The sequence below is a fragment of the Haemaphysalis longicornis genome, unplaced genomic scaffold (genome assembly GCF_048455015.1).
Source record: "Haemaphysalis longicornis isolate Haplotype H1 unplaced genomic scaffold, Haemaphysalis longicornis Haplotype H1 scaffold_71, whole genome shotgun sequence".
Classification (NCBI taxonomy): domain Eukaryota; kingdom Metazoa; phylum Arthropoda; class Arachnida; order Ixodida; family Ixodidae; genus Haemaphysalis; species Haemaphysalis longicornis.
The window spans coordinates 1,195,004-1,222,910 of NW_027526425.1; the positions used below are offsets into that span (position 1 = coordinate 1,195,004).

Sequence of the window (27,907 nt, forward strand, 5' to 3'; positions counted from 1 at the left end):
AATTATCTCTAATTATATTGGGAACTAATTGAACAACTGACAAAGCATTGGCATATTCGAAATCAGTGGGAAAAAAGCAGCAAGACTGACAAGTTTTACAAAGTTGTCTTGAAAGTTAAAAGAAGTTGTTTTAAGACTGTTGAGATTCCTTCATTTGCTCTAGATACCTATTTTGAGAGACCTTTGTGCGTTTGTTTATGCCCCTTCACCCAAAATGTTGACACAGGAACTAACACGTTGCATGTCACACAAAATCACCCATGGTGCGCTTCTGCTCTGAGGCCTGCACGCCAAGTTACGACCAACAAACGTTAAAGTTTGAGCTTTGTATGCTCACATGTACTAAAAAGAGAGCTGATATCAAGCCTTTTTCCTTTTTCGGGTGTACACTTGTCGTCAGAGACAGCAGCCTTGCCAAGGCTGATTTTCATGTAAGGAAGCCAGACTACACTTGCAGGCCTGAGCCACCCCTCACAATGTCTGCTCTTTTCCTTGCAGAGCCAGTTCTGAAACACTAAACCACAGCACAAGCAGCTCTGCTTGCACAAAGACTATCTTAGCAGGTTTGAACCACAGGTCTCTTGAAAACTTTACATGTAAACTGTGCACAAGAACAAGAAAAGACGCAGTGCTCGCTGCATCACGGTGCAGAGTTCCCACGGAATGCACTGAGTGGTCAGAATAAGGCCGACTAGTTGAGGGCACGTGTGTGTTGGACAAAGTAATTCAAGTTCCTCCAACACTCTTAATTGGTGCTGCACTGGTCCGAAGCTGGCATGAGCTTGGGTGGGGGTTGGTTTCCCCACAACTCATATTGGGTGTGGTGTTGCTGTCGGTGGTGCCAATCAGTCGGACACGGCACCAATCTGGCTGTCCTCGACCCTCTTGAAGGCGGGGTAGTACACCCGGAACCCATAGTCTGTCTTGGAGAAGGAGCCCTGCAAGCAAGGAAGAAGGGGGGAGGGGGTGACATGTGCGCCTCACTTTGCAACAACCACGCAGTGGTCACTTTTGGCAAGTTTCTGTGTGGTTCTTTGAAGTGGCTTCACCAAGTAGCTGAAGCTTAAAAACCCATTACATGACTCAGGTATGCACATTGTCTTTGCACAGTTTGCGTCAACTATGTCAGAATTAATAGGGACACAGAATGTTGGTAATGATTTTAAACTGGACATTTGTAGCACTGCTTTGTTACTTTGCTTAAAAAAGAAGAATTAAATATTTTTTCACAAAGTTTTCCTGGTATTCGCCTTCCCTAACTAACTGTGTAGGGATGGAGACAAATTGCATGCAGAGTTCTCGACTTTTGATCATCCCAAGTGCACACTGTTGCTGTTAAAATGCCCAAGCAGCTTTGTGTTTTTCCTAATTGAGGAGGAGGAGCAATAAATGTTTATTTTACGGGTGCTAGTGCTGGTGTTAGGGCACCCGCCCGGTGGGGCGTCCTTAGTCCGGGATGGTGTGCTTGTTAATGTATTCACAGCGTCGGTAAATACTGCGAACTTCTTAGTGCAGCTTGCAGTTAAAAGCAAGAAGCAGAAAACAATAGTGTTCACAATACAGCGCTAGTTTTAGGGTAGGGCCGAGGGCGTTTTCCTCGTCTTATGCACAGTGGTTGTTGCACCTACTTTTATAAAGCCTTTTATTGGATAAAACAAAGAAGCTAGTATTTTGCCAAAAGTACTTTGCCTTAACAAGGTTCTACTACAATAAAACTGATGAGGTCCTTGCAGAATGAAAGAAAGCGCAAGTTATGTCAACAACTAACTCAAATTGTTCCAGCTGCTTGGGTTTGGTGACCGCTTTCTTTAGGGTCTTTCTATACCAGGAAAATTTGAGTCTGTCTGCCATTTCGGGAAACAAGGGCACCCCGCATTCTCGCTGGCAGTGTGCCCCCCCCCCTCTCCTCCATCCATGAGGCTCACCGTGTTGAAGAAGACGCATCCGGCGTGTTCAATGGTGAAGGCCTCGCAGGGGTCGAGGCAGGCCACGGCATCCGGCAGTGGGTGCAGCCACAGGGCAAAGTCCCACTCCCAGTAGACGGGGGTGACCGCGGGGGAGAGGGGGCTCAGGTGGCCGTTGGCCGCCAGGCTGCGCGTGTACTGAGCAAGGGGGGAAGGGGGGGAGAGGGGGAGGGAGTGGCGGCATTTCACACACCACTTTGCCGCAAACTAGTTCTCACGAAGAAATGGATGGAAGAGTGCCCTCGCACACTAGAATATGATCAGTGGTGCCAGACTTGCAGTTTCCATTAGCCTACATCTTCCGCCGTATTTCGGCTTCCAGTAACAGACAGCCTTAAAGTGACCTCAGTTGGCATAATTATTAGTCTTCGTGGCTCCTAAGTAGTTAAAGGGACACTGAAGTGATATGTAAACATTGCGGGATTACTAGCGCAAATTGTAGTCCGGAGTCCCCAGGCCATGTTTCGACCACTCTAGGCGCGTTTACGCGATTTTATTTAGTAGAAAAACTAATTCGAAAACGCTGTCCTCCTCTCTTTACGCTCGCCCATTTTCTGTGGCGTTTTCGTGTGACGTCAGGAGGGGATGAGCTGGCAATTGGCTGCGCCACGGCTGCGCTACTGCACGGCTCCCCGGCCGACAGAGCCAGTCAGCCCAGCGTTTCGTCCGCCGGCCGCCGGCGGGTCGTCGCAATCAAGGAGGTTAAAAAAAAATTGCTTGGTCGCAATTCGTTCGCTTAGTTGAAACGAAGCCAGGACACGTTTGTGAATGGAAGAATGTGCCTTTCTTTACTTGGTTTGTTTGTACACTGTATCTAGCTCCAAGTCAAGGTCGCTTCACACAAGCGCTGCACATGCGACGCTTCGCTGACTGGTACGCCAGTAGGAAAATATAAGGCCTCTTGAAGGCGGGAGAAGAGTCAGCGAAGTCAATATAGGTACTAAGCAAATAAAATCAACTGATATTTTTACCGTACAGCGTAAAACTAGGGCGCGGGAAGCACGTTTTTGCGCTGGGCGAACAAGCACAGCGGTCAGCAGCACGACTACGCATCTGCGAACGCTTTTCCGTCTACGAAATGCAATTGCTAGACGTGAGCTATTGTGGAAACTCGGGCGACGCTTACTGCACGATCGCAGTACAACAAATAGTCACCTAAGCGGCTTGAAATGCCAAAACTAAATAAAAGTGTAAACCGGTTGTGCAATATATACTCTATATTAGCATGACATTGGCGTCCCGCTCCGTGGCCTAGCGGTCTGAGGCGGTAGGAATTCTCGGCAAATGTTTTGCGAGTCAGGAGTTCGAATCCCCGCGGGTACGTGCTTTTTTTTTTTTTTTGTAAGTTAACTTTTTGTTTTCCGCCGATGTTTTCTATGTTGAGTTCACCGTTTTTGGGGCCGCAACGTTCATGGCTACACGAACTAGTTCACAAAACGCGCGCAGGCTGGCACTGGCGCGCTAGCGAGTTCTCGTTGGCGTGCTGTTGCCATAAGCACCGACTGCTTGCAGGCAGTGGGCACAGGCCAGAATGAACAGACCCTTGGCCTGGTGCGAACACGCTTTTTACGATACAGGCATGAGGGAGGCAAGCTCCAAATATGGGCGATAAAGCGCATGACATTTGGGTGTCTTCGGGTACGCGGAGGGCGTTCATGCACTGCGTAGGTCTCAGCTAGTGAATGCTACGACTACAAGCCGTCCTGGGAGGCTTATCTTGTGCATTTTACAGCCGACAACATGGCAGAAGCGCGGTACGATGATTACTGAGATATTGAGAATGCCCATCCAACAAAGCCATTGGTTATGCTTTACAGAACCGAAACCGAAACCGAAACTTGTGTGATTGCTAACCTTGGGCATCGTCCAATCACGGCGCCCCTCCTCTCAAAGTCACAGCCTTAGTTGGTGCGGCCGCCGCAAACCGCGCATGGTAGTTTTTCTTCTTTCGCGCTTTGTAAAATAATTACCGATTTGTCAACCGGATAAACGATGAAAAGTGTGCTAATTTGAGCCAGTCTACGCAGTGCAAGCAAAAACGGGAGCTTGACAAATTCACTTCAGTGTCCCTTTAATATGTAGCCATAAATATTCAAGTCAAGAGTGTCAGTAGTCTTAAATAACGGTCATTAATACACCTACATAACACCTCATGCATCCCTATGGTCTGCAACATGCTACACAAAGACCCGCTTTTTTGAGGGAAGCAGCCATAGAATGTTTACACTTTAAAATACATTCTTGAAAGTTTACGAAAGCAACTTGGTGCATGGGGCAATGCAAGGCACATTAAATTACTACCTGAATTTTCAAAACCTCACATGCCTATGCCCTCATGGTGTAGTGGTATCACCTCCCCTTTTACAACCCTCTGCTTGTGGTTCTCCCAGGATCCGATGTTAGAAATATGGAATTCCCCAAGAGGTTCAGTGGCAAGTAAAGGCATAGCCGCAGAAAAGAACCACACCTTCCAAAATTTCAACTCACAAGAATATCACAAGGGAACCCCAGAATAATGACACTTCCACCTATGCAGCCCAGAAGGGCAACGTGTGCGATTGCTTTCGTGGCAACCAAAGGCAAAAACAACACTGATCTCTGCAGCTACCACACAGTGGAGGAGGCAGAAACCCTCATGATAGACCTCACAGTAGCTCACATGACCCTACTAGATTCACCAGTGTTTAGACTGATCGAAAAAAAAAAAAAAAAAAAAAACATGCAATCTCTTTGTGCGAAATAGCCCCATGCTAGTGCCTTACCCCATTTTTTTCGCCATCAAAAGACCAGTTAGGTTGCGCTGGGTCTCCAAGCAGAGTAATACCGTATTTTCGCACATATAACCCGCCCCTGCACATAACCCGCACCCTGACTTTCCATTGACGAATAAAACGAATATATCCCCGCGTATTGCCCCCATATTTTATACATGAAAGGCTGGACCAACACTACTACTCAAGCAACATTACACATTTGTTTATGCAAAAGAGCTCACCTAACTGACTGCGCAACTGGATGACTTGCCACATTTATTTTTTTCAGGTTGGTATATTGCTGAGCTGTGTGTGCAAAATAAACACTGTCAATGGGATAACAGTGGCTTGGTCACTATTACTGCTGTAGGGGCATCACGGCCCAACACGGCACAAGAAATACCTCGCATATAGTCCACACCTCTACTTCACCCCTGGAATTTTTGCATTTTTGGTGTGTGTTATACGCGTGAAAATACAGTATGTTCTGGAATAAAGGAGCTCACCTGCTTGCCCCCGAAACACCTGTTCAAGCACCCGACATCAGAGACCAAGTCCAGAACCCTAATCGTCCTACCTTCACACGCAAGGTCTACTTACTTGGTAAGCGGCTTGTACCATCCCCTCACCCCAGACTGACCTGGCAGGAAGAGGTCATCGTTCAACAAGCACAAACCAAATACGTGGCTCTCACCAGCTCAATGCCCCACAAGAACAAGTCTTGCATCTTTGTTCTGCTAAGGGCACTTCATGCCTGACATAAATATATAAAAAGCTTTGAGACCAGAAGTGACATAAGTGTGTGATAGCAAAAATGGGCAGACAAAAAGGTTTTGCCAGTGCCGTGGCGCCAATGCCTTCTACGGAAGAAAGCTTTATTGGGTGCCAAAGTACAAAGTTGAACAAGGTTGTTGTTTTTCCATGTATTCTGCAGTAGAAAGGGGTACATATTACAGTTAAGAACACTACCAACGTTGTGCATAAATTTATAAAAAAACTTGGGACAGCACCAGTGTGCAGTCCCAAGTTTTCCTTAATTTGGAGACTGTTCCCAGGCTTTCTTATCTACACAACACTGCTCGGGGCCACTTACGCACCACCAAGTTATCGGGATGCACAAATAGAAGCACAAGGGTGGAGTTGGCGCGATGACAAAGGGAAACAGGTGCTCCAACACCTCCCCTTTTCAAAGCAGCATTCCTACCCAACTTCCATTCCTGATGCCACGTCACTACCACAGGGTGACGTCCAGTCCCCTCACAACACCGGCCTGGTGGGTTCCACCTGACACGTAAAAAGACAGGGCCACCGATCAAAGCTTAAACCTATGACACTAAACATGTGAACCTTGTCTGTGCCTCATTTGCTTTCGGGCCCTTCAGACTGGCCCTTAGAGCAGTCGGGTTGAGTGAGTGCGGTAGAGTGGCATGCAGTATGCCATTCCCCCCTCTGTGATTGAAGCACCTCTGCCCTTCACCTCCTCACCATCAGCAACAGGTCTATCAAAAGACAGGGCCACTTTTCCCACCAACAAGTGCACCTCTGTTCCTCAGTGCGATCGGGTTGAGCGAGTGTGGTAGAGCGACATGTGGTCCCTTCCCCTGTGTTACGATTCAGCACGCCGCAGCCCTGTGCGTGCATGCTGCAAGTTTGATGTAGACTGGTGAAGCTGTCGTGTGCTGCAGGAAAGCCCGCCCTCCGCAAACAAGCTACGACAAGTGGGGGCGTGCTGAGACTTGAATCCACAAGCGGACGCCGCCTGCGGAGATTTCTCCTTTCCTCCCTCTCTGACTCAACATGCTCCAGCTATCACAATACCGAAAAAAGTGTTCTTGTGCGTCTGCACTTTGTTCGGGTCATGTGCAAAGCAGTGGGCAAGCGGTGTGTATAAATTCTGTGTATAAATTCACCGCTTTCAGTGCCCGATGTGAGACCGCATCGGGCTTCTGTGTGGAACACTGCTCTCTCCAAGTCATCTTGTAAGCTCGCCCGCAAGGGTGTTGTTCCTACATCGTCACTGTTCATCCCTCGCCATACAGTAAAACCAGCTAAGTTTTGCCCTCGGCTCTTTGTCGTCACCACCAAGGCAGCTTATCTGCTCACCGCTCACCCACCACGCTACCACTACATGACAGAGGCGATAAATCTCGGTACATGGATGCCTTGTCCAATGTAACAACTGTAAATGAGGTATCTACCCCCTCCTCCTCTTACCATCTGTGCGAGGTCGAGTCCCGTGCGGTCCCAGGGCCGGTGGACGGCGTTGCGGCAGGCCTTGGCCAGACCGTCCTGCCGCCACAAGACCAGTTCCCGGCCACAATAGAGCAAGCGGCAGGGATTGCTGGCCCAGTGGCAACGATCGGCCAACGATGAGGAGGATGGGGGAGAGGAGTCCTCCCCTTCGTTGCGAGGGGGAGGCCGCAGGGGCTCCGTGATGTGCCTGGGAAGGCCGGGCCTGCGTAATACAAGTCCATCAGGAAACCACCAGTTTGTTATGTGCCTGCGAGTTCATCATGCTCAAGGGTATACTCAAGAGAACTCCCCTCCCGCCCGTGTTGCTAGTGCCGCAAAGCCAGAGGGGATGCACAGCAGACCTGCTGGCTTGTGTGTTGTCATTCCATGTGCTTGTACCTTCGCATCAGGAGTGCGTGAATTCTTTGACGCAGTGGAAACTTTCCCATGCTAGTGCAACAAAGAACTCAGCATCCTTGCACCGCAGCTCGACATTTTATTTACTTCTTGCAGGCTGAAACTGCTAGTTTTAGATTAACATTTGCAGCAAAATTCTATCTTTGAAGTGGATTTTGTGTTCTTCGCTTGTTGTCTGCTCCTTAGCCCGATTCCTTCCTTTTTTCCCACTGTTTAACTACATGTTTTTCTACTGTGCCCCGCAATTTGGACATTTTGCTTGGTGTTTTTTTTTATTTGCCTTTTACATCATAGACTGTTTACTCTCCTCCCATGCACATTTTACCCGTTGCTCAAACATACGGAAAGTAGAATGTCTTTTTTTTCCCCTGCCAATTGTCTCTTCTTCGAAAAATGATTTTGCCTTTTAGCTTCATCTGTCTATACTGGCTTTAAACCAGCCATACCTTTGCTGGAGTGGGTATTGTGCCACACTTTATTATTTTTTTTCCTTTGTGTACAGGGGAATGGGGAAAATGGGGAAAATGGAATTTTCGAAAGGATTCGAAAGGCAGCTGGAAGGGCTGAGTCAGCCTTAGAGTGCAGGTAAAAGCAAAGATCAGCGCACTGGGGCGGCACCCGAGCTGCACCTGCCAATCTTCGTTCACCCATAATCACCCCATAGAGTCCTTGAGAGGCACGGGCAAAGACGGGGACAACACTGCCTGAAGCTCTCCCTCACCTACAGTCGAACCCCGCAACAACAAAACCGCCGGGGAAAGCCAGAATATTCGCTTTTGCGGGAATTTCGTTGCCGCGAGAATGAAACACAAACTCCCAGAAAATTGGCCACAAACCAAAAATTTATTTCCTAGAGTAGGTTATATTACTTTGTGAGCCTTACCTTGCAGCCAACGTCACAGTGCAGCTCTCACTGTACAAGTGGTTCATTGCTAGTCGCCATGCGCGCCTATGAACAACGAGATCGTGTCAAACGCATCCAAAACATTCCGTGGGTTCACCTTCTCTGCACGTTTTTCACCCTGGCCCTCGGCACCGAGTATGTCCGATCATGCAAGCAAAGCCCAACTTCTTCTGTTTACGAACTTTGCCAGACACAGTGGCACCTCATTGCACAAATACTGTTTAGAAAACAAAGTGAGCACCGCTTTGTTGACGTCCAGAAAGGCCACAGCCGTCACTGTTTTGTTTTGCGCACGTGCGCCATTGAGAGCTCGTGGGATCCTTGCTTTTCAAAATGGTTGAGCTAGCTGCAGGCATTTCCAAACTCGTCGGCGCTATCCTCCTTGGGCCACTGCCTTGGGCGATGATGGTTGCCTTATCTCGTAGCGATAAAAACCTCCACTTTTGGGCTGGCGAAGGCATCTTACTGAGACCAAACATGCCGATCGCCGCACACAAACAACAAACGCTCGCGCGCTGTTCAACGGTAGTGGGCTAACGTAGCCCAAGCCAAAGCCGCGACTTGAGTCACCATGTGTCGCCCACTGGTGGTGCCACTGCGAGGCTGCCTCCACGGCCGCCGGCTACGCAGTCTTTTGTAAACAAATGTGGCGGCAGCCATTCAGGCGTGCTGTGGCAGAAGTTTACGCACTTCGAGTCCAAAAAAAATGCATTTGTGCACTTTCTGGACACAGTTAACCTCGAGGGGGTAGGTAAAATGCCGACCAAAGTTGCACCGAATTTCGTTAACGCGCGATCAATTTCCAAAAATGTTTCGTTGCCGCGAGATATAAAATACATGGGCGTCTATGGACGTTTGCTGGGGATGCAAAAATATTTCGTTCCCATGGGAATTTCGTACCAGCGAGATTTTGTTATCGTGGGGTTCAACTGTATAAACAAAGCAATGCTGAATGGATTCAGTTTAGATTATCGTGTTTAAAGGAGTACTGACACCAATTTTCGGCATTAATATTATTGCACAGTTCGCTTCCTTTACTCAACAGAATACCCTGGCTGAAATATGAGCGGCCTGCGACATGAAGAACATACATACTTCAATTGGATGTCATTTATCGCGGCGATGGAGCAGCGCGTGGAGCGGCATTTAGCAAATGGACATCAGCGTGATATCGTCCCGTGGTAGCCAAAAGAAGTGACGCGACAGCGCTCGTCAAAAACTCGTGACGTCACTTCATGCGCGCCGGCGCAATCACAAACGGGTGCACGTAGCCTGAGCTACAGGCATAACCGCTGCCCAGAAAGGCACTGTTGGCAAAAATAATGTTGGAAAAAAATCACACATGGGAAAAGAAGCGATAATATAGCCCGGAATCTCAATAGAGGTTGCCATCAGGACTTTTATTAAAAGTAGTCATCGAATTTCCGCCGCAATGGTAGGCCTACAACTTCAGGCAGCCCACCCGTTCAGCCAGTTCAGCTCCGGCGGCGGTGCGGTCAAAACAACGCCCCCACCAGCCTCCGCAGTGTTTTGACGTCCGCACAAAGCGGTGACGTCATGCCGGGATTCTGTCATATGCACCTTTCGGGATGAAAGTGCGGGAATTTGAAACAAATGATTTTCAGGCCGTTCAATGTAATTAATTATCGCGCGCTGAAGTATTTAAAGTGCTGTTTTGGGTTTGCCAGACCATTAAGCATCGATAAAAGCAATAAAAGTGGAACATAAAATTTTCGTGTCAGTACTCCTGTAATGCGCCGAAGCTACGCCGAAGCTACACCTGAGACACGCTGTAGTACAGGGCTCCGGATTAATTTTGACCACCTGGGCATCTTTAGCGTGCGCCGAAACCTTGAACACACAGGCATTTTTGCTTTTCGCCTCCACCGGAAAAGCAGCCACCATGGCCAGGATCTACCCTGCATCCTTGGGTTGAGCAGCACATTGCCTTAGCCACTGAGCCACCACGGCAGGGTACTGCTAAATGGATGGCAACCCCCAGCACAGGCTTTGCACATTGCGGCTTTGGACACTCCAGTAGTTTTCGAGTGTTCTGGTGTAAGGGGTGCACATTCACCTGGGCAGGACATTGGACAGGCCCGGGTCACTGGGTCCCGGGACAAAGACGAAGCGTGCGTGTTTCACCAGGAGGGGGAACTCGTTCAAGAGGTCGGCGAGCGCCTTGAAGCCTTCTGCAGGGTAAACGAAGGCACGGGGACATCAGTGGCAAAGGCAGAGTGGAGGCGACTCGAGGCCTCAATGAAGGAAGGCCGTATAGTAGACACCGTGCAGAGAAAACTTGGATTGTGTGCCCTACAGAGTGGATTACGTGGCTAGCACTAGAATGGAATACTGTGGCCATGTTCCTGTGTTGACACAGACTTGCCATAAAATGGCATCTTTGATTGACCTCAAAGGCTCTTTTATTAAACCGAGTTGCTTGCACCACACAAATGACGGAGTATGCTGTGCTTGAAAAACTTCTTTTACGACCTTGTATCTTTCTCCTTTGCGATGACACTATCAAGTAAGGCCACCTGGAGGAGAGGCATGCGTGTTGTCTAAACAAAGATCTGTTTCATTGCGATTCGCTGCTAATCTGACATCATGCTCTGAGCCAGATGGGTGTAACTACAAGCTGAACAAGATGGACCTTCCCTCGTTCGACCCTGCCACCTGTAGTGCTACCAAAAAAAGGGCTCTCCCCCACTTACCCCACTGCCTCTCACAAGAACCATCTCCAAACTCCTCGCAAGGAAGGAGCTTTGTCCCCTGTGCACGCACTAAGCCGCGTCTCTTGACGCACACATTTATGAATACAGCCAAAGACAAATGCTTGCCTTTCCAAAACAACGCGTTGCATGTGAAAAGCAGCGCCACCCTCTCCACAACCACCTTCCTCCCAAGGAATGACCCCTGACCCCGGATGACCCCACCGCCGACTGACCCCTGAGCAGTTGGCGGTCCTTCTGGAGTCCCTGTGAGCGCGAGAGGAAGTTGCCGGCCAGCACGAAGCAGGTGGGAGGCCCCTCGGCAAAGCCTGCAAACAGCACCCGCAGCTGCGACAGCACCTGCACAACGACAAACATGGAGAAACAGTGGAGCACAAGCCCGCAAGGGCTGCAGCCGACCAAGTAGTCTGTCAAAATGGCCACCAAGGTACACCGACCAAGTTGCCATTTGTGGTGGAGAAGCTCTGCCTGCACCCCAGTGTTACCTTCTTTTAGAGATATGTCATGTTTTTACTGAAATAAAAAGTATACAAAAAACACATTTTGGTTTATCACGTTTTCACTGGATGGCACTAGCTGTCTAGCAAGTGAGAGTTTTGTCGCTTTATTTCAGTACAGAAGGGACATACTTCCAAAATAAGCAAACTATTCCATTTGGAGCATTTTCATGGAGATGCGAAACTTTTTGTATAGGTGCACGGTGCACAATGGTTTTTAAGCCCGTGGGTCACCTCTTATCATCCTATAGGAATGTTAACGGGTGAGTCCACTTAAGGGGCCCAGCCAAGCACATTTCAAATGCTTTTAACGCACAGCCTGTCTCAAGAGTACGCAAGCTACTGCACCCGACACAGGGGCCAAAATTATCTTAAGGTGTGTGTTTGTCACGTGGCAAATAGAGGGGTACAGAGACAAGAAAGAGGAAGCAGAGCTTGCCCATAGCCCAAGAGAGGTTGCCCATGGCCAGAAGAAATAACTGATAAAAGAGCAAGAAGAGGGACCAGCCAATAAGAAGATCGCTAGGCAGATTTTTGAATTACACCAATGAAGAAGACACCCAAGAAAGGTAAAGAAAAGAAGCAGAAAGTGTTGACAAATTAGAGCGATGAAAGGTGAGCTGAAGAGGAAGATGATCAGGGTTCAAAGAGGAATGTGTGATGGGAGCCACTAGAGAACTGCTTTTGAAGGACCCTACTGAGCTTTTGGGGTTGACTGTATCTCTTCCCCTTGTATTATCTATCGGGGCAACAAATTTGGGATATGCAAAAAGGGGATATATATAATTGAATTCAAGCTTTTCTCTCTGCTTCAGGTCGCTTGAATTGCTGAAGGGTACAAATTAATGGGTCATTTGGGTTTTAATCACAGCAAACTTTCACTTCACAGCGTCTATCTTTCCAAGATAAATTCATATTTTGAGGGCCTCACGAATTACAGTAAGGTATTTAGCCCTGGCCAATCACCCCTTGTGGGTACTCATCATCATCATCTGGAGGAAAACATTGGCTTCCTGCTGCCCCATGCCCCCACATAAGCCTCACTCTGTTGGCTTGCTGGTGTTCTGCCCCACCCAATGCACCGGCAGCTCCACACCACTGGCTTCGGTAACTACAGTAAAGCCCGCTTATATCGAACACGGATATATCAGATTATTGCCTATATCGAACCCTTGTATAATTCTGGTAAAAATTACATGTATTTAAAACTTTTTATATCGAACGCGATTTTGCCCACAATGGATACATCAAACTCTCCCGCGCAAGATTTTTCGCTTTCCTTAGGCATGGGGCAGGCTTTCCCGCAATACATCGGCGCGCAGGAGCAGTGCGGGTGTCGCTAGCGACTCCCGCGCGAGCTTGGGCGCGTCCAAACCGGCCATGGCAGAGTGGACCAGCTCCACCACCAGTGAGCTCCACGCATGCATGCTGTCGGAGCCGAAAGCACCACATTGGGCGCTGCGGGCTGCGCTGTCACCGAACTTCAAGTCCGCGCCACTCGCTGCGCGCACTCGCTCGGTTCGCTGGGTTCGCCGTTATTCGCTTGTACCATGCTTGTCCCCGCTCTGTCGAAGATGCCGAGGACTTCGTACCACCTCCGAGCACGAGCAAAGCCGTCGCTGCCGTGGCCCTGCTACGGCGATACTGCAGTGCCATTGAGGGCAGCGGTCTTGTGCTTGTCGACTGATTAGATGCCGTGGAGCAAGCAGCCACCAGCAACGCGTTGTGCTCAAGAAGCAGGCTACACTCACGCAGTTCTTCCACCCCAATAAATGATTGTTTTCTTTCCGAGAAAGTGTCGTATCAATAGTGAACTGCAGGGTGGTAAGAGCTCAGCGTTAGCTCGTGACTCTGCTGGCAAGATTGCTCTCATGTAAGTTTTTTTTTGCTTCACTTTCTATTTTTGCTATATCGAACTATTTTACAAACCTCGCGCATTTCGATATAAGCGGGCTTTACTGTATACCTCCCACAGTGTTCGAGACACAAGCGAGATTTACGAGCCCTAAAATCCCTGGGGCCTGGTGACCCTGGGGGCTAGCAAGCAGCACGTGCCGCCATCAGGACATTGCTGCTGCGAGCTACAATTGCCACTTCACATGACCACCATGCAAATGGACAGCGCCATCCACATTGCAGAGGTGCCCCTACCATTGTGGTAGGACGTAATGCCTATGGCACAGAGGGGACGATTTAGGGGACGAAATAGGGAATCTTTAGGACTAACGATGTAGTTTTTGATAGTGTGGGGTGTACTGCATGTATTATTTCTTTTGAGTTTTATTACGCTTGTGCCAGTGGGTTGCATCCTGTTCATTTGGAACTTGATTTCTTCAAATACATTGATGCATTTTCATCAGAGATCTCAGCTTCATCATGGTAAGATGTATTAGGGTTAAATACAAGCGGGAATCAACCAAACCCAACAGCTACAGTTGAACCCCTTTATAAGAGACACGTACCGGGGAGCAGTTTCTGTCTCTTATATAAGATGTCTCTTATAAGCAGGGTGCCATGTTTTTACCAACTGATCAACCCATAGTTCATTGCGGGCACCGTATGACTAAAATAAGCTCAAAAGAACGCTACAGCATGTTGAAAAAGATTCATTCTAATTAATGTTTGGCACAAGCATTTATGAAACGTTGTTTGCTTCATGACTGTATTTACACTGTTTTTTACAACCAATTCTACAAGCTTTTTTTCCTTTCCTTGTTTGTGGAAGATGAATCATAGATGTCGAGTTCACAAGCCTGATCAATAGCCAGAGCGCACAGCTTCTTCCGCTGTGTGCTCAGGCTATTCATTACGCTTGCAGGACTCAACATCTGCAGTGCTTCTTGATTGGGAGCTACGCGAGTGGGAGAGCCCGCATGTGTGATCGTGCTCCATTCAATGGACGGCAGTAAGCTTCAACCACTTCTGTAAGTTGCATTTTCATTGGCAGGGCTTCTCATTGTCATTTCATAGCTGACTGAACCACTTTGTGTTTGCTGAAGTTATAATAAATAGCAACTGCAGGTGTCTGTCGTCCACCTGTGCTTCCAGGATGGAAGCAACTGCAATTAGTGACTGGTGGCACTGCGTCTGAAGTTAAAATGTCTGTTACAAGCGAGATTATTGATTAAACTTCAAGGATGACTTGTCCCTTATAACCAATCTTCTACATCCGATATCTGTTATAAAAGAGGTCGATTTAATGGGAGAGATAGGGCAGCCAACCATGTGGGTGAATAGTGTCTCTTATACCCATTTGTCTCTTACATCAGTGTCTCTTATAACGAGGTTCAACTGTAGTAAAGTAAAAGTTAACGTTGGCTGTCAGAACTGAGCGCCACTAACTGAATTCAGAACTAAGCACCACCAACTTAATTAGGCTCTCCACGGTTCTCTGCCTCTGGAGACCACAAGTGCAATGTCCCGCACATAACCATTGGGTGCATTTGTATACTCTGGCCCCATTCTTGTAAATACCAAAAAAAGAAAAATCAATTGAACGTCATGTTTTCAAATACTTTGCACAGAGAGCATACTCGCCACACATTCAGTGCACTTGGATTTGGGTGCAAGCAGCTCTAGTGCAACACGTTGTAGTTTGTGGCCACATTTTAGCGCACGGCCATGAAAGTCGCACTTAAAACCGTTTCGTGAGAGAGCACGTCCACATTTTGAATTGTTCCTTTCAACACGCTAGAACAACACAAATTCATCGCCGGGGCAGTGTTTGCTGAAAACTTCACTCGCTCGCTTTCAACCAGAAGCAGTGGTATATGCACTCGGTGTTGAACTGCTGGTACCATGCTGAATAAACCAGTAGGAAAAAAAAGGAAAATAAAGCTTACCTACAGCATTAAGAGGCTTATATATACCAAATCAAAACTCTTACATTTTATGTGGGTTATATCGATTACGCTAACACTGTTTGACTGCAATTTGTCTACGTTTCTTTCAGACTTCAAGTCAGTCTCTACTAAGAGCTCAAACTTTGCCCTGAAAAATCCAGGTGTTACCAGCGTTTCACCACCGGCGTTCCCGTCTATGCCTATCCCCCCCTCCCCCTGTGGCACTCCCACCTTAGGTTGGTCCAGCCAGACGTCCGAGAGCAGCACAAACATGGCGTTCTCCGGGACGTCGCTCAACTCCAACTGAGTCCGCGCCTTTTCGGGGAACTGGTCAAAGATGCTCGCACCACCCATGTACTTGCTGCAGCCAAAAAGGAGGGAGGGGGAGTGTGGCGGGGGGGCAGTACAATCAGCGCTCGGCAAGATATCTGCACGCTTCAGTTGATTTTGGTATGAGTCAAACAAAACAAGTCAAATGCAACAAAAAGAGGACCAGAAGAGAAGATAATGCTTCTCTTCGAACTCGATATAATAATTATATAATAATATAATAAGATACTAATTTGAACTCGAAGGGACCCCAGAGTTTTGTTTTAATTACCGAAATTTGAATTATCAGAAGTTCTCATATATATGAGTATGGGCAAGGTGACAGGATACATTAGGATTAGGCTTTGATTTTATCACATTTGTCTCATTTTTAAGCGTTTTTAAACGCTAACTGCGCAAAATAAACAGAAAGCAGAGGCGTAAGGTCCACAAGCCGAATGCCGTTTGTGTCACTTCGTAATCTCTGTGTCGTTTTTCTTTTTCTTTTTTATTTTTTTTGCTGACCTGCGACATGCGACTGCGTGATTGTGCATTTTTCTTTTTGTTTTTGCGACAGTGGCCCGTATGGTTTTGACCACTTCGACAAGGTAGGAAGTCAATCATGTTTAGACATTCTTTTAGGCCTGTTAGATTTGTTTTTCTAATTCACATCGTAGAAACGGTAAAGAAGGCTAGAAAGTTGAGAAACATCACGGTCTACCATACTTGTGCTTCGTTTCGAATGTTTGTTTACTAGCAACGCCCTTTTCCTTGAAGGCTTGAGGCGCTTATTTTTCATTTTTTAACTGTTATGATTGCCCACGGTAATCATAACAATTGCACCAAAATTTTCAGATTTCAAATGTCAGATTTCAGATTTTCAAATTTTCACCAAAAACGGCAATCATAACTGCACCAATATTTTCAGATATTTGCGGGAAAGCAGTAGATATTTTCTGGTATGGACACGCAAAAAGTTTGAATTAATTGAATGACGGAGTCTGAATTAAGCGGCTTTTAAATACACTGAAAGACTAGCGGGCCAACCCAAAATTTGAATTTTGTTTGAATTAACCGAAAGTACGAATTATCGGAGTTTGAATTATCACGAGTCTACTGTACTTCCAATGGCAACTAGTTGTGTACAAAGAAGCAATTTTCACTGCTTCCTCTTGGCTTATTTGAAATGAGTGACACTAAAGGTTGGAAAATATCTTAATTTGATTGAAAGCTTTTGAAGCTCTTTCAGCTTTTATTCAATGACACGGCCTTCCCTATCTTTTTCTTTTCACAAGCAAACATTTACAGCTGGTGTCTCTCTGTTCTGTTTCCCTTTAATTTTGCGCACGACGTAGAGCAGTGCGTCACAAAAACACAGAGGATCAAGCTCCGCCAACATGCTCACAAAGCAGTGAGCTGCTGCCACCTGGGTGAAGGTGCAGAAAGCACGAACAGTAAGTCGACAGCCAGCTTCGTTGCCTCACCACTGTTTGTTGGACACATGTATGCTGGCATTGAGAACAAGCAGTTGCACTCTTATTCAGCTTCATTAGTCTTTCCACTACAGCTGTTCACGAAGTGAAAACACGTGGCCAAAACCTAGACTGAAACAATGCCTACTACATGGGATAGTGAGGCTGCCGTTCGCTAATCCTTATGAAGTTGAAGTTTGTGCCTTTTCTAAAGCGTGCGTACTACAACTAAAGCTAACCAGACACTTCTATTTCATGTGTACATGGCTGCACCGTGCTTTTCAAAAAAATTGCCTACACAAGTTCCACAAATTTGCAAATCACTATTGCAAATATCCAGCACAGATCTATGTTCAATAAAGGAACACTGCTTAGTACCAGTTATGTTGAGATGTTTTTATCCTCAAATATAACTAATGGATTTTTTTTTGCTCAATAATGTTGAGAAGTATGATGTATGGTACTAGACCTAGTAGTGTGGAAAGATTTGGCCTATATAAATGTCTTGTTCAAGAATTCATTTTAACGTCTGGCCAGGCGGCTGAATTGAGGGAGAGACAGGCAGACAGCCCAAAATTTTCTGGTCTAAGTGGCCTTGGAAAGATTATCGTCTCTAAAAAAAAAAAAAAGAAAAAAACAATAGCAAAAGAGGTAATAACTGCATTTGATGAAACAGGAAGCCCTGCCACTCACAGCGACTCGCTTGCGACCTCGATGGGTGGCAGTCCCATGGCGTCCACTTGGAAGACGGCATCGTCGTAGCGGCCCTCAGCCAGCACAAAGCTGTTCTCCAGGAAGAGGTCGGAGGTGAATTTCTGGGTGTTCAAGGGTCAAGGCACCTCCCACAATCTTGCTGCTTCTTCCCACTCCTTCCCCAGAACGTTGCTTTTGTGCTTCTCGAACAAGAGGGCAGAAATGGCCGGTCAACCACAACTACCACTCCCATCAATGTGAACTCTCTGCTTGACTCATATCTGCACGGCCATCGCCTTCGCCGTCCAGTTTAAAGGGAGTGTGATGATACATTACTGGTCTGCGCTAATTGTCCATATGGGGCTCTGAAGTAATAAATGTCTTCTTGCAGACATACTCTTTTACTAAAAAGTGACATAAGTCAGCTGATGGTAATTCTGTAATGTGAACAAATTCACCGTGAAATAATTACAACAAATAAATAAAAGTCGGCACAATTGATAGCCGTCTTAGCAGTCAGTGTCAGTATATGATTTCTGTGAAGATACGTCCATTATATTGAGCTACAGAGCACTTTACACCAGCTCTGGAGACGAAAATTTTTTGGCACGGCTCTGTCAATTGACACAGGTTTGGTCAGAACCTAGCCATATACAGCTTTGCTGGAAAAAGCAGTAAGCAGCCACGATCGCCTGAGAATTGTTATGAAGATGTGTTTCCTTCTGCCACTTTGCTTGTTTCGAAGCTTACTGAAGTCTGTGTTCATAAAAATCGCAGCACAGTCGAATCCTGCAACAACGAAACTAGCAGGGATGCTTAGCCGCTTAGGGCACTAAGCACGCTTGGCACGGTGTGCGAAAGATGTGTGAGAAACACTGCATTTCGGACTTCTGAACGTGGAGCAAGGCGTTCACAAGTTCCCCATGGAGATGATGGGCGAGATTTTCATGCATTCTTAAGGAACCACCAATACATCTTCAATTAGTCTTATTCACTACTGCAGGAGCCTCATTGTTGAGGAAGTTTGGCGTTAAGGTTTTGTTCAGGGTTTCAACTCAATTCGTTGACCTAAGCAGCAGATTACTAACCCAGACAGATTTGTCAATTTTGTTGGTGTGCTTCCTCTGAGGGTTTGCAATGTTTAAAGCACTAACTAAAATGCACTGCTTCAAATGACTGCTTCAAAGAACTAGTAATGATGCTAGACTGCCAAGGTTACGCAACAACACTACGAAAAGAGCAAAGCTTCACGCCAACAAACGAAAAAGTACCACCAACTGTGATTCTGTGTGTAGCCAATGCTTCTATGTCACAAAATGTTGATCACAAGAAAGTTTGCTACAACACAGGGACAATCTTTCAGATGCACTGTCCCTCTCTCCTGCCACCTCAAAATAAGGAAGACACCCCTGCACCCCCATCAGCAGCTTCATCCACAAAAAAAAAAGCAAAGGATACCGTTCCTGAGGTGTCGATTCTTACAGATCCAGTCGGGTCCTCAAGAAAGTACTTCCCCTGCAAATAAGTCGAGCAATAACAAGGAACCACATGAATACTAAGCACGTGCAAACTAGCGCCTGGTTACTCTACTCAGCATACAGTTTCCGCTTGCAGTCAGTCAATAAAACCACAGTGCCTAAACATTCTAATCTTGTGCAATAGCTGCTTGCGAATTCAAATAATTCAAGAAGGATTGGATACCCATTCTTGGCTTTCATTTCTTCGTCTTCAAGTGCCCACTGGCACATGCCACAGCTTCCCTAGAAGTAGAGTTCTGCACGGTTGGTGCGCACTAGTTCTGCTCATATGCCCTCACGTTCAGGTGTCACGTGACATGCACCATTTTACTACTTCTCCAATTCATAGCTTAGTGAATTTTGTGAAGCAGGCACATCGCCCCTCAAAACTCTCGATTCCTGGCCAGTCCACCATGTGGCCATGTGCTACATGCATGTGGGCATATGAAGGAACAGCAATGACGACGGCAACTTTTGTTTCACACTGGAAAGTACGGATGTAGCACAGTTGGTAGAGCACTGAGCCGCTACTAGGCAGACCCGCGTTCAAATCCAATCGGAACCAACGGGTTTTTTATTGATACGGTGTTTTTTCACAGAATGGGGCACTTAAAAGGCTTTCGCCTTAAAAGGAGAGTGGATGCAGACCGACCTCTTCAAGCTGGCAGATCATGCCGAGCACGACGACCGTGTCCCCCCTGGTGCCCAGCAGGTGCTCGACAGGTCGGAGGTCAAAGCCCGCCGCTCCAGGCAGCCGTGAGGAGAAGCACTGGTGCCGGGCGGTCTTCTGCAGTACCAGCTGATACCGCTCGCGGAAGAAGAACGCCTTGGCCCCCGCATCGCCAAACAGGCGCGGAGACAGTGGGTGGCCGGCCATCTTGCGGGGGACAAACTTGCGCCGCTCTTGGCTGCGGTGGAGAATAGAGTTCAGGAGGAAGGTGACGGCAGCTTAGCCTTCTTTGTGACCCGCAGTCAATCCCGCTTCCCCCCTCTCAAAGAAATTACTAAAAAGTAACCCCCTGAGAATGTGCTCATGAAAGGTATTTCCCAGAGCTAGCAACTATGTTTAGAACTTGGAGGAAGCTACTTGAGAAAGATTGTATGACACAAACCACAGAGAAACTTTTGCCGTCGCCCTTCCATTGTAATGCAGACAGAGCAGCAATCTTCAGTACCACAGCACAAAGTTGTGTTAGCCTCTCATTTATATCAATAATGGGGATCAACACGTCAAAGTTACCCCTGGGCTATGAGGTACACTGTAGCAGGGGGTGCCAGATCATTTTCGACCATTTGGGGATCTTTAAAGGTGAACAGCACTGAAAATTTTGACCTCTTGAAAACCCTATGTCCGCGTAGTGCGCTTACAAGAGCCTGTGATATGCAAAGTATGACCGCTGAAATGCGCGCGTGCATGGTGCAAACGACCAGCAAAAATCTGCGTTTTTGAAACCGAAATTGAGAGGACCGAGGCCATTACAGCCAGGCTGAACTGGCGTTGCAGCCTGTGAGTGAGCAAGAGAAAACGTGTGCGCAACAGCGTTGCACACGCGACAACCGTTGGAGAGGCATGCTCAGCGGTTCTCAACCGGTTTTCTGGCTAGCTGGAGGACTGAGCACCCCGTCATGTCACTTCCGTTGCATGGCCATTTGCATGATGCACCGGCAAGTACAGCAAAGCCTGTGACGGAGCTATTCTAAGCGTTTCTAACTGGTTAACAATGCATTTCAAAGGGCTACCAGTCTTGCCTCAGTTAGTTTGGTGGTATATACTGCTTGTTTAAAAGAAATTTGGTTATGGTGAAATTTGAGTGCATTGGCTTTTAACGTGCGCTGAAATCTCAACACACGGGGGTTTTTGCTTTTCACCTCCGTCTAAAAAGTAGGTAGCCACCACGACCGCGTTCGTGTTAGTTTCCAGTCCCAAACCAAATATCAGGCAAGCACTCAACAAAGTTGGCTCTCCAGTTGAGCAGGTTGCTTTCCATGTATCTTCCGTACTGTTCGGGATGTCAAGAACTGAAGCCTGTTTCAAACGTCTTAAAAGGACGCTGAAAGGAGTTGTAAACATTGTATAATTGCGTTATCAGATTGAAATCTATAATGCATAGGCCATGTTTTGAGTTTTTCGGGCCGACTTAGACAAATTTTGTTTCTTTTTGACGGAAGTGCGTTCGAAAGTTTCCCTTGCCCTGTCTTCCCAGTTAATTTGCTGACATCAACTACGACAACAGACTGGAAAGTCCACTGGTCTATATTTAGTGCATTTCTAGTACATTCAACCTGCACAAATAGCACGTGAACAAACAGCCAATATATTAACCATGAAATGTGTGAAAATCAAAGCCTTGACAGCTGACAGCCCCATTCCCTACCGTTGCCAAGGTACTATAAAGGTATGGGTGTGTTTAAAGAAACAAAAAGCTGGGGGCCATTACACATTCCCCTTGTGATTTGTGAGATGTTCACAATCAACACACAGCTTAAATGCATTTTTTTTTGTCTGTCTGAAACACAATTACTTGCCTCCTTATTTTTCACAAGCTCATATTCGGTTGCCCTTTCATTCCCCTTTCAGGCTACCCCATGCGTTTTCCGCTGGGAGAGATTTTTTTTTTCTTTTTGATTGTAGGGTTTAACGCGCCCACACAACCCAGGCGATGAGACGTGCCGTATTGGAGGGCTCCGGATTAATTTTGACCACCTGGGGATCTTCAACATGCGCCGAAATCTCGGACACACAGGTGTTTTTGCTTTTCACCTCCATCAGGAAAGCGGCCGCCGTGGTCAGGAATCAAACCCACATCTTCGTGCTCAGCAACAGAACGTGGGAGAGATTCTGTATACTCCTGTGCCAAAAACACACCTTTTTTGCTGTGAGATTCACCCCAAGTCCTACAGTAGCTGCCAGTTCAAGCATCCTTGAAAGATAAAACTGGCTCTGTAGACACAGAGATGGTAATAAATTCTTTCCACAAGCTTGCGGCAGCCCTACTTAAATGGTCCACCTGAAGTTCTTCGGTTGAGCACCACATTTGGAAAATACAACGAAACACTAGCTGCTCCTTCTAACTTCTGTCACATGTAGACAGCCATAGTTTATCTCACGAGCTGTGTGCAGCACTGTGGATGCTACATTGTTCTCAACAATCCACTTACACGAGTGAGTCTAAAGAGGCCTGGTCAAGAAAAGACATTGTAGTAAAACTTTGTCACAATAACAATGTCAAGAGACACATGGTCGTAAGAAAGACATTTCAGATGGATTGGTTGGTTTTCTTGTTTCCCACGTTAGCAACACCACATGCAAAAGACATGGTTACAAGAGACTTTCCGTTACTGAGGGCAACTTTTTTAGATTCCTAGAGCAAATTCTTCACTGTTTAGAGGAGAAAGGGGCCTTATATGAAAGATCCTGTGGAATACTGCCTTGAAGATGAAACTTGGGCCAGCATCGAAGAAACCACAAAAGTTCCAGAACCTTTTGAGGAGTTTGTGTCCGAAGATGTGGACCTTGTGTTCTTAAGGAGCTTACAGATCATGTGATGCTCGTGCCACTAAATGGTGCCCTAAAAGATGGACCAGAGGAGGAGGACATTGCAGGGCAGAGTGCTGGCAGCAGTCTTGGGCAGTAGCTAGTTAATAGTAACGCATTACCAGTCTCTAGTTACTATTTTCAGCAAATTGTAATTGCAACCAGTTACTTTTAAGTTGGAGGAACTTCTAACAGTAACACTGTTACTTTTTTTTCACAGTAACTGTAACAGAGAATACTGTTACAGTTACTTCCTTTTTTTTTTTTGAAAAAAAAAAAAATCCAGAAGCAACCCATAAATGCAGACATACAGATCGTGCTTTCCACTTTCTTGGACTTTCTTCTTTCCCATATATCCTCTCCACCTTTAACCTTTCCGCAACTGGGCTCCCCTTGCAGTTTAGGAGAGGCGGCCATCTTCCCTGCAGAAGACCGAGGTCTTAGGTCAATCTATAAGGTGATTTCTTCAAACATTTTTCTTTTGTCTTTACTCAACCGGAAACAAAAAGAAGACGAAACGCAACTAGACCTCACTGGGGAGGTAGCTGGCCTACCCTTGCAAAGAAAAGCCACCGCAGAGGGGCCCACTGATAATGGGGCGCCCAAAATGACGCCAAGGGTGCATCAACAAAAACGTGATGCAAGAAAACTAAGCGTACGCAACTATTGTTGGTGTTCAGCTTGAGTGCGCCCTCTTGTAGGTTCCCTTCATCTAGGTATTCACCGCTGGAAATTGTGACTACACGCATACCTTCGTACATTTCTATAATAAAATAAACTCAATCATTTGGTTTTTGATTTATCACTTAGTTTTGTGTAGTAACAAAAATGTAACAACGTTACTTTTTCACAGTAGCTGTAACTGTAACAAGTTACATTTGGAAGCTATGTAAGTGTAACTGTAATAAAGTTACTTTTTTGGCTTAGGTAACTGCAACTGTAACACTGTTACTTTTTGCTGATAACATGCCCATGACTGGTTGGCAGTTAAGGGTGACAAATATCTAACAGCACTTAAATGGTATATTGAGAACAGAAAGGCTTGCAACGAGAGGTGCTTCACCTCCAGAAGTTGGGAAGGAAGCTAATACAATCTGGGGTCACTATAACTACAGTGAAAGACTTATTTGAGCCATCCTGAGCAATTTTCAGTTGATATGTTTAGACACGCTTCGGTGCTGATGTATATAAAGTGATCTAGCCTGACATGACACCCTGTTTAGAAGAGACATGTTTCCCGGGTCTCCCTTGTGTGTCTTTTGTGATGAGGTTTTACTGCAGCGGCATTTGGACATTTCAGTTCCACCTGCCAAGCAAGGGGTCGGACAGGTCCCTCCAAGGCTCGAACACCTAATGCCACTTTTTTTTTTTGCCCGACCACTGTAGAATGTCGCGGTGAGTTAGGTGTGCTCATGTGGGTGGATTGCTGAGAGCAGTGTAGCAGCCACTGTGCTGCATCCAACTTGCAATGTAAACTATGAACTGGCCACCAATGTGTGCAGCCAGGTATGCTGTGATCTTTAGGGAGCCGCATATTCAGACGAGCAAGACATAGACTGAGCAGCAGAAACAGCCGTAAAGTGACAATCGACTGCTTGTAGCCATGCAACATCCTGCTCAAGATAGAATGCAGTTTTAAAAAGGCACAGCACAAACAGACGTGGCTCTTGCAATGCTGGCTGAGGTAGGGTAATAGCACTTTTGCACCAAATGTTACTAGATGGGGTGTCATTATTATTAATATTACTATTATTGATGGGGTGTAACAGGCCGAAGCTGTACCTGGGCTATTAGGTGTGCTGTATAGTGCAATGCAACGAATCGATTTCGACCACCTAGGAATCTTTAACAGGCGCCAAAATCTCGACACACAGGAGTTTTCACTTTTCGCCGCCATCAGAAAAGCCGCTGCCATGCCTCGGATCGAACCCCCGTCCTTGGGCTCAGCAGCACTATGCATTAGCCACTGAGCCACCATGGTGAATACTGGATGGATCACGCCATTCATTGAGAAGCTAATATCAAAATTTAGGTTTAAGCGCCAAGTTCAACTTCCAGAAAATAAGATAGAATGGACAGAGGCGCACTAGCAACTACCAAGCTGTTAGCTGTCAGTGCACCTCCGTCCTATCTAGCATCTCCTTTTCCTAAAATCGTGCCTGGCACTTAAACAAACCTGAACCTTACAATGGTATCCCAACTGGCCTGTATCGACACATTAAACCTAACATCAACTTATGTATGGCCACTATGAGTCTTGTGCGAGAGGCAGGAGCATGTGTGGGCGTGTACCCACCAGTAGGTGAGTGGAACAAGGGAGAAGGCGTCGGCCAGCAGAAGCCGGCTGTCGGTGCCGTCGCTGTCGGCCTGTTGGAACTCCCGGATGCAGCTCAACAGCTGGTCCTTGGTGAGGAAGGGGCCCTCCAGGCGCTGGCTCTCCAGCCATCCCAGCACCCGTCGCAGCCACACGTCCTGCCGCTCTTCTTCCAGGGGCTCCATGGACTCCACCAGGAACTTGCTCGCATCACTGAACAGCAGGGGAACACGATTGTACCCAGTGGCACAGCCAGGAATATTTTTAGGGCGGTGTTAATTATGTACCGCCAGTAACAAAAATAAGTAAATAACCCGGTGGCTTTACTGAAACAGAAAAATTATATTTTTGTTTTGTTCACAGTAACACCTGCATAAAAATACGAATTCACTTAGAATTCGGAGGAATTTATCTCTAGAGAACACTATTTTCTCGCAAACTTAAAACACTAGTACGAAAAAGAACACGTCAATGCAGCGTGTAAATAGCATGTGGGTAAGAAAAGGTCGAATAAAGGAGCAGCAGGAGGATGCAGCCCTGAAGGGGCATATAATCTCCGGCATAAAAACTTTACAAAAATACGAACAAGAAGGAATTATGGCACTCAAACACTTAAATGGCAAATTTTTAATCTCCTGAACAGTCACCCGGTAGTGTTTGACATGATTGAGCACATTTTGAATGGAAAACGAAAACATATCTTCTACGTGATGTGTGAGATTTTCCTCTAAGTTTTTGTTATTTTATGTATGTGTTTACATAGTTTTTGTGTCCTTTGCAAAAGTGGAGTGTTTGCACGGTAAATTTTATTTTAATTTTTTTACGTAAGAAAAGCGTGTATGTCTGTATTTATGTCTTTAGCCATTATGTTTTTGTAGTAGGTATTATTTCCGTCTATTACCCTAAAAGTGTGTGGGAGTATTTGTATTTATTTAGGGATGAATAGTTGCTTCTGTTCCTGTCGCTTGCGCTGTCAGGTGCTAGGGGCCTAGTCAGGCTACTATTGCAGTGGCCTTTTGCCTCAGCACCTTGGCAATTATTTTATTGCCGAAAAAAAAAAAGTAAATTCGTCCGAAACAATCCTGGTTATACTATGGGAGAATACAGCATTCTTTAAAGCTACAATTTCAAGAGCATGGTTAATGGCGTAATGTTTGCTTGCTGTGAGTAAGGTGACTGTAAAACCGGGTTCAGACTGTTGCCGCAACAACTGTAGTAATAACTTCAAAGAATAACGTAATTTCACGTCTCAGCCAACCAAACTGCGTGGAATGCCGTTTTTCTACAGTCCACAAAATCCCGATATGGCTTTTGCGTCGGTATAGTCTGTACATAGCCCAAGTCCATAAGTGCTTGTTTACAATATCCCGCCAGCCGCTTTACAGCTGACTTATTGGGATTTTGAGCATCAAAGTTAGCTGCTCAATTTGTCAGGTTTTTCGCTACCTGAACAGCGTGACAATCAACAAAAATGGCAAGTGCTGCAGTCGTTGTCTGTAACTGCGCGCTGCTGCCGCTATGGAAATCAAACGAGAATTATCAAGTCCACCACTATGTTAATACATTGTCCAGACGTGCCCCTTTCGGCCCGACTCCGCAAGGATGCGAGCTATCAGAGTCACCACAAACCGATGCCGTTCATGTCGCTTCAATTCGGGTACAAGTTCGGTAGAATTATCCCAGCTTCAGTTTGCTTAAAATTACCACACGAAACCAATCCAGTTTGCTCCAACCGAACTGCAGTTTGTGCCCACAGCATTTTGCAGTTTATAGTCCTTTCAAGTGAGCTGTGATACAAGAGGGTAAGCGACAGTATCTATAAATATACAAATTTACATCTTTATTATTAGCTTTAATGCATTTACGCCGACACGGTACAATGTGCTGTAAAAACGCATTGTTTTTGTGCACGAACCATGCACGAGCAACGCTACCATTACAGGTCGCTGCTACCAATCCTTTTACACGATCACACCACCCGGAGACTCAGCCTTTAGTTTCGATTGAAGCTTGCACATTGCTACGATAACGTGAGCCCGACTTCAGCTAGGATTACCCGGCTCGGCTCGCTCAAAGTCACAAAATTTCAGTAACCGGCAACCACCCTGATAGCGTACATCGGCATCACTGGATGCTGATATTAGTCTCGAGAAGAAACAACTTTCTGCACAAACAGTGAAAGAATCTGTTTTCCGCACACCGCTCGTGTACCCACCTACGCAACGTGAATCCTCTTATTTGAAAGCTCTTGAGGATCTTGCTCCGCAGTTTCATAGACATCTCCGCAGTAGGGGTAGCACGCTCGTAATATTCGGGCAAGCAGAAAAGGCTGTAGACAACGAAATCGCGATTACAAACCCAGTGAAACTTCAATATGCGGCAGCAGACATGTTTTTACAGAAGCCCGCGCTTTTCACCGGTACGCATGGACAAATTGTGCATCACAAACCACCCACCTCTAGAGTGCACTCTATGAAGCCGTTGACAACAACAATGATGATGATGACATGTTCTTTCACCCCTGGAACCTTTACGCAGCTTCAGAAAGGAGAATACGTACTGATTAGGATTCATTGTTGATTGGATTTGTGCTGCCCGTTCTGTGCGTTGTAAACTGTGAACTAGAATAGGGGAAGTGAAACAGCCAGGAACCTCCGGTCACTCCGGTTACCACACGCCATGCAGCCAGCAGCGGAAGCGCTGCTATGTGCTAAAACCGCTGCAAC

At 46.5% G+C, this 27,907-nt stretch overlaps 1 protein-coding gene across 1 annotated transcript; it reads right to left on the reverse strand.

Annotated features, from left to right (window-relative positions):
* Nucleotides 1-27,614, reverse strand: Pole2 (DNA polymerase epsilon subunit 2). The gene is made up of 11 exons (XM_077679625.1): nucleotides 27,397-27,614; nucleotides 25,164-25,394; nucleotides 19,985-20,240; nucleotides 19,274-19,330; nucleotides 17,816-17,937; nucleotides 15,573-15,702; nucleotides 11,218-11,341; nucleotides 10,348-10,462; nucleotides 6,932-7,172; nucleotides 1,926-2,102; nucleotides 1-938 (listed from the first exon to the last, which is right to left on the reverse strand). Exons 1-11 carry the CDS (start codon nucleotides 27,459-27,461, stop codon nucleotides 846-848), a joined length of 1,611 nt encoding a protein of 536 aa, XP_077535751.1. The 5' UTR covers nucleotides 27,462-27,614; the 3' UTR covers nucleotides 1-845.
* Nucleotides 27,615-27,907: the final 293 nt, after the last annotated feature.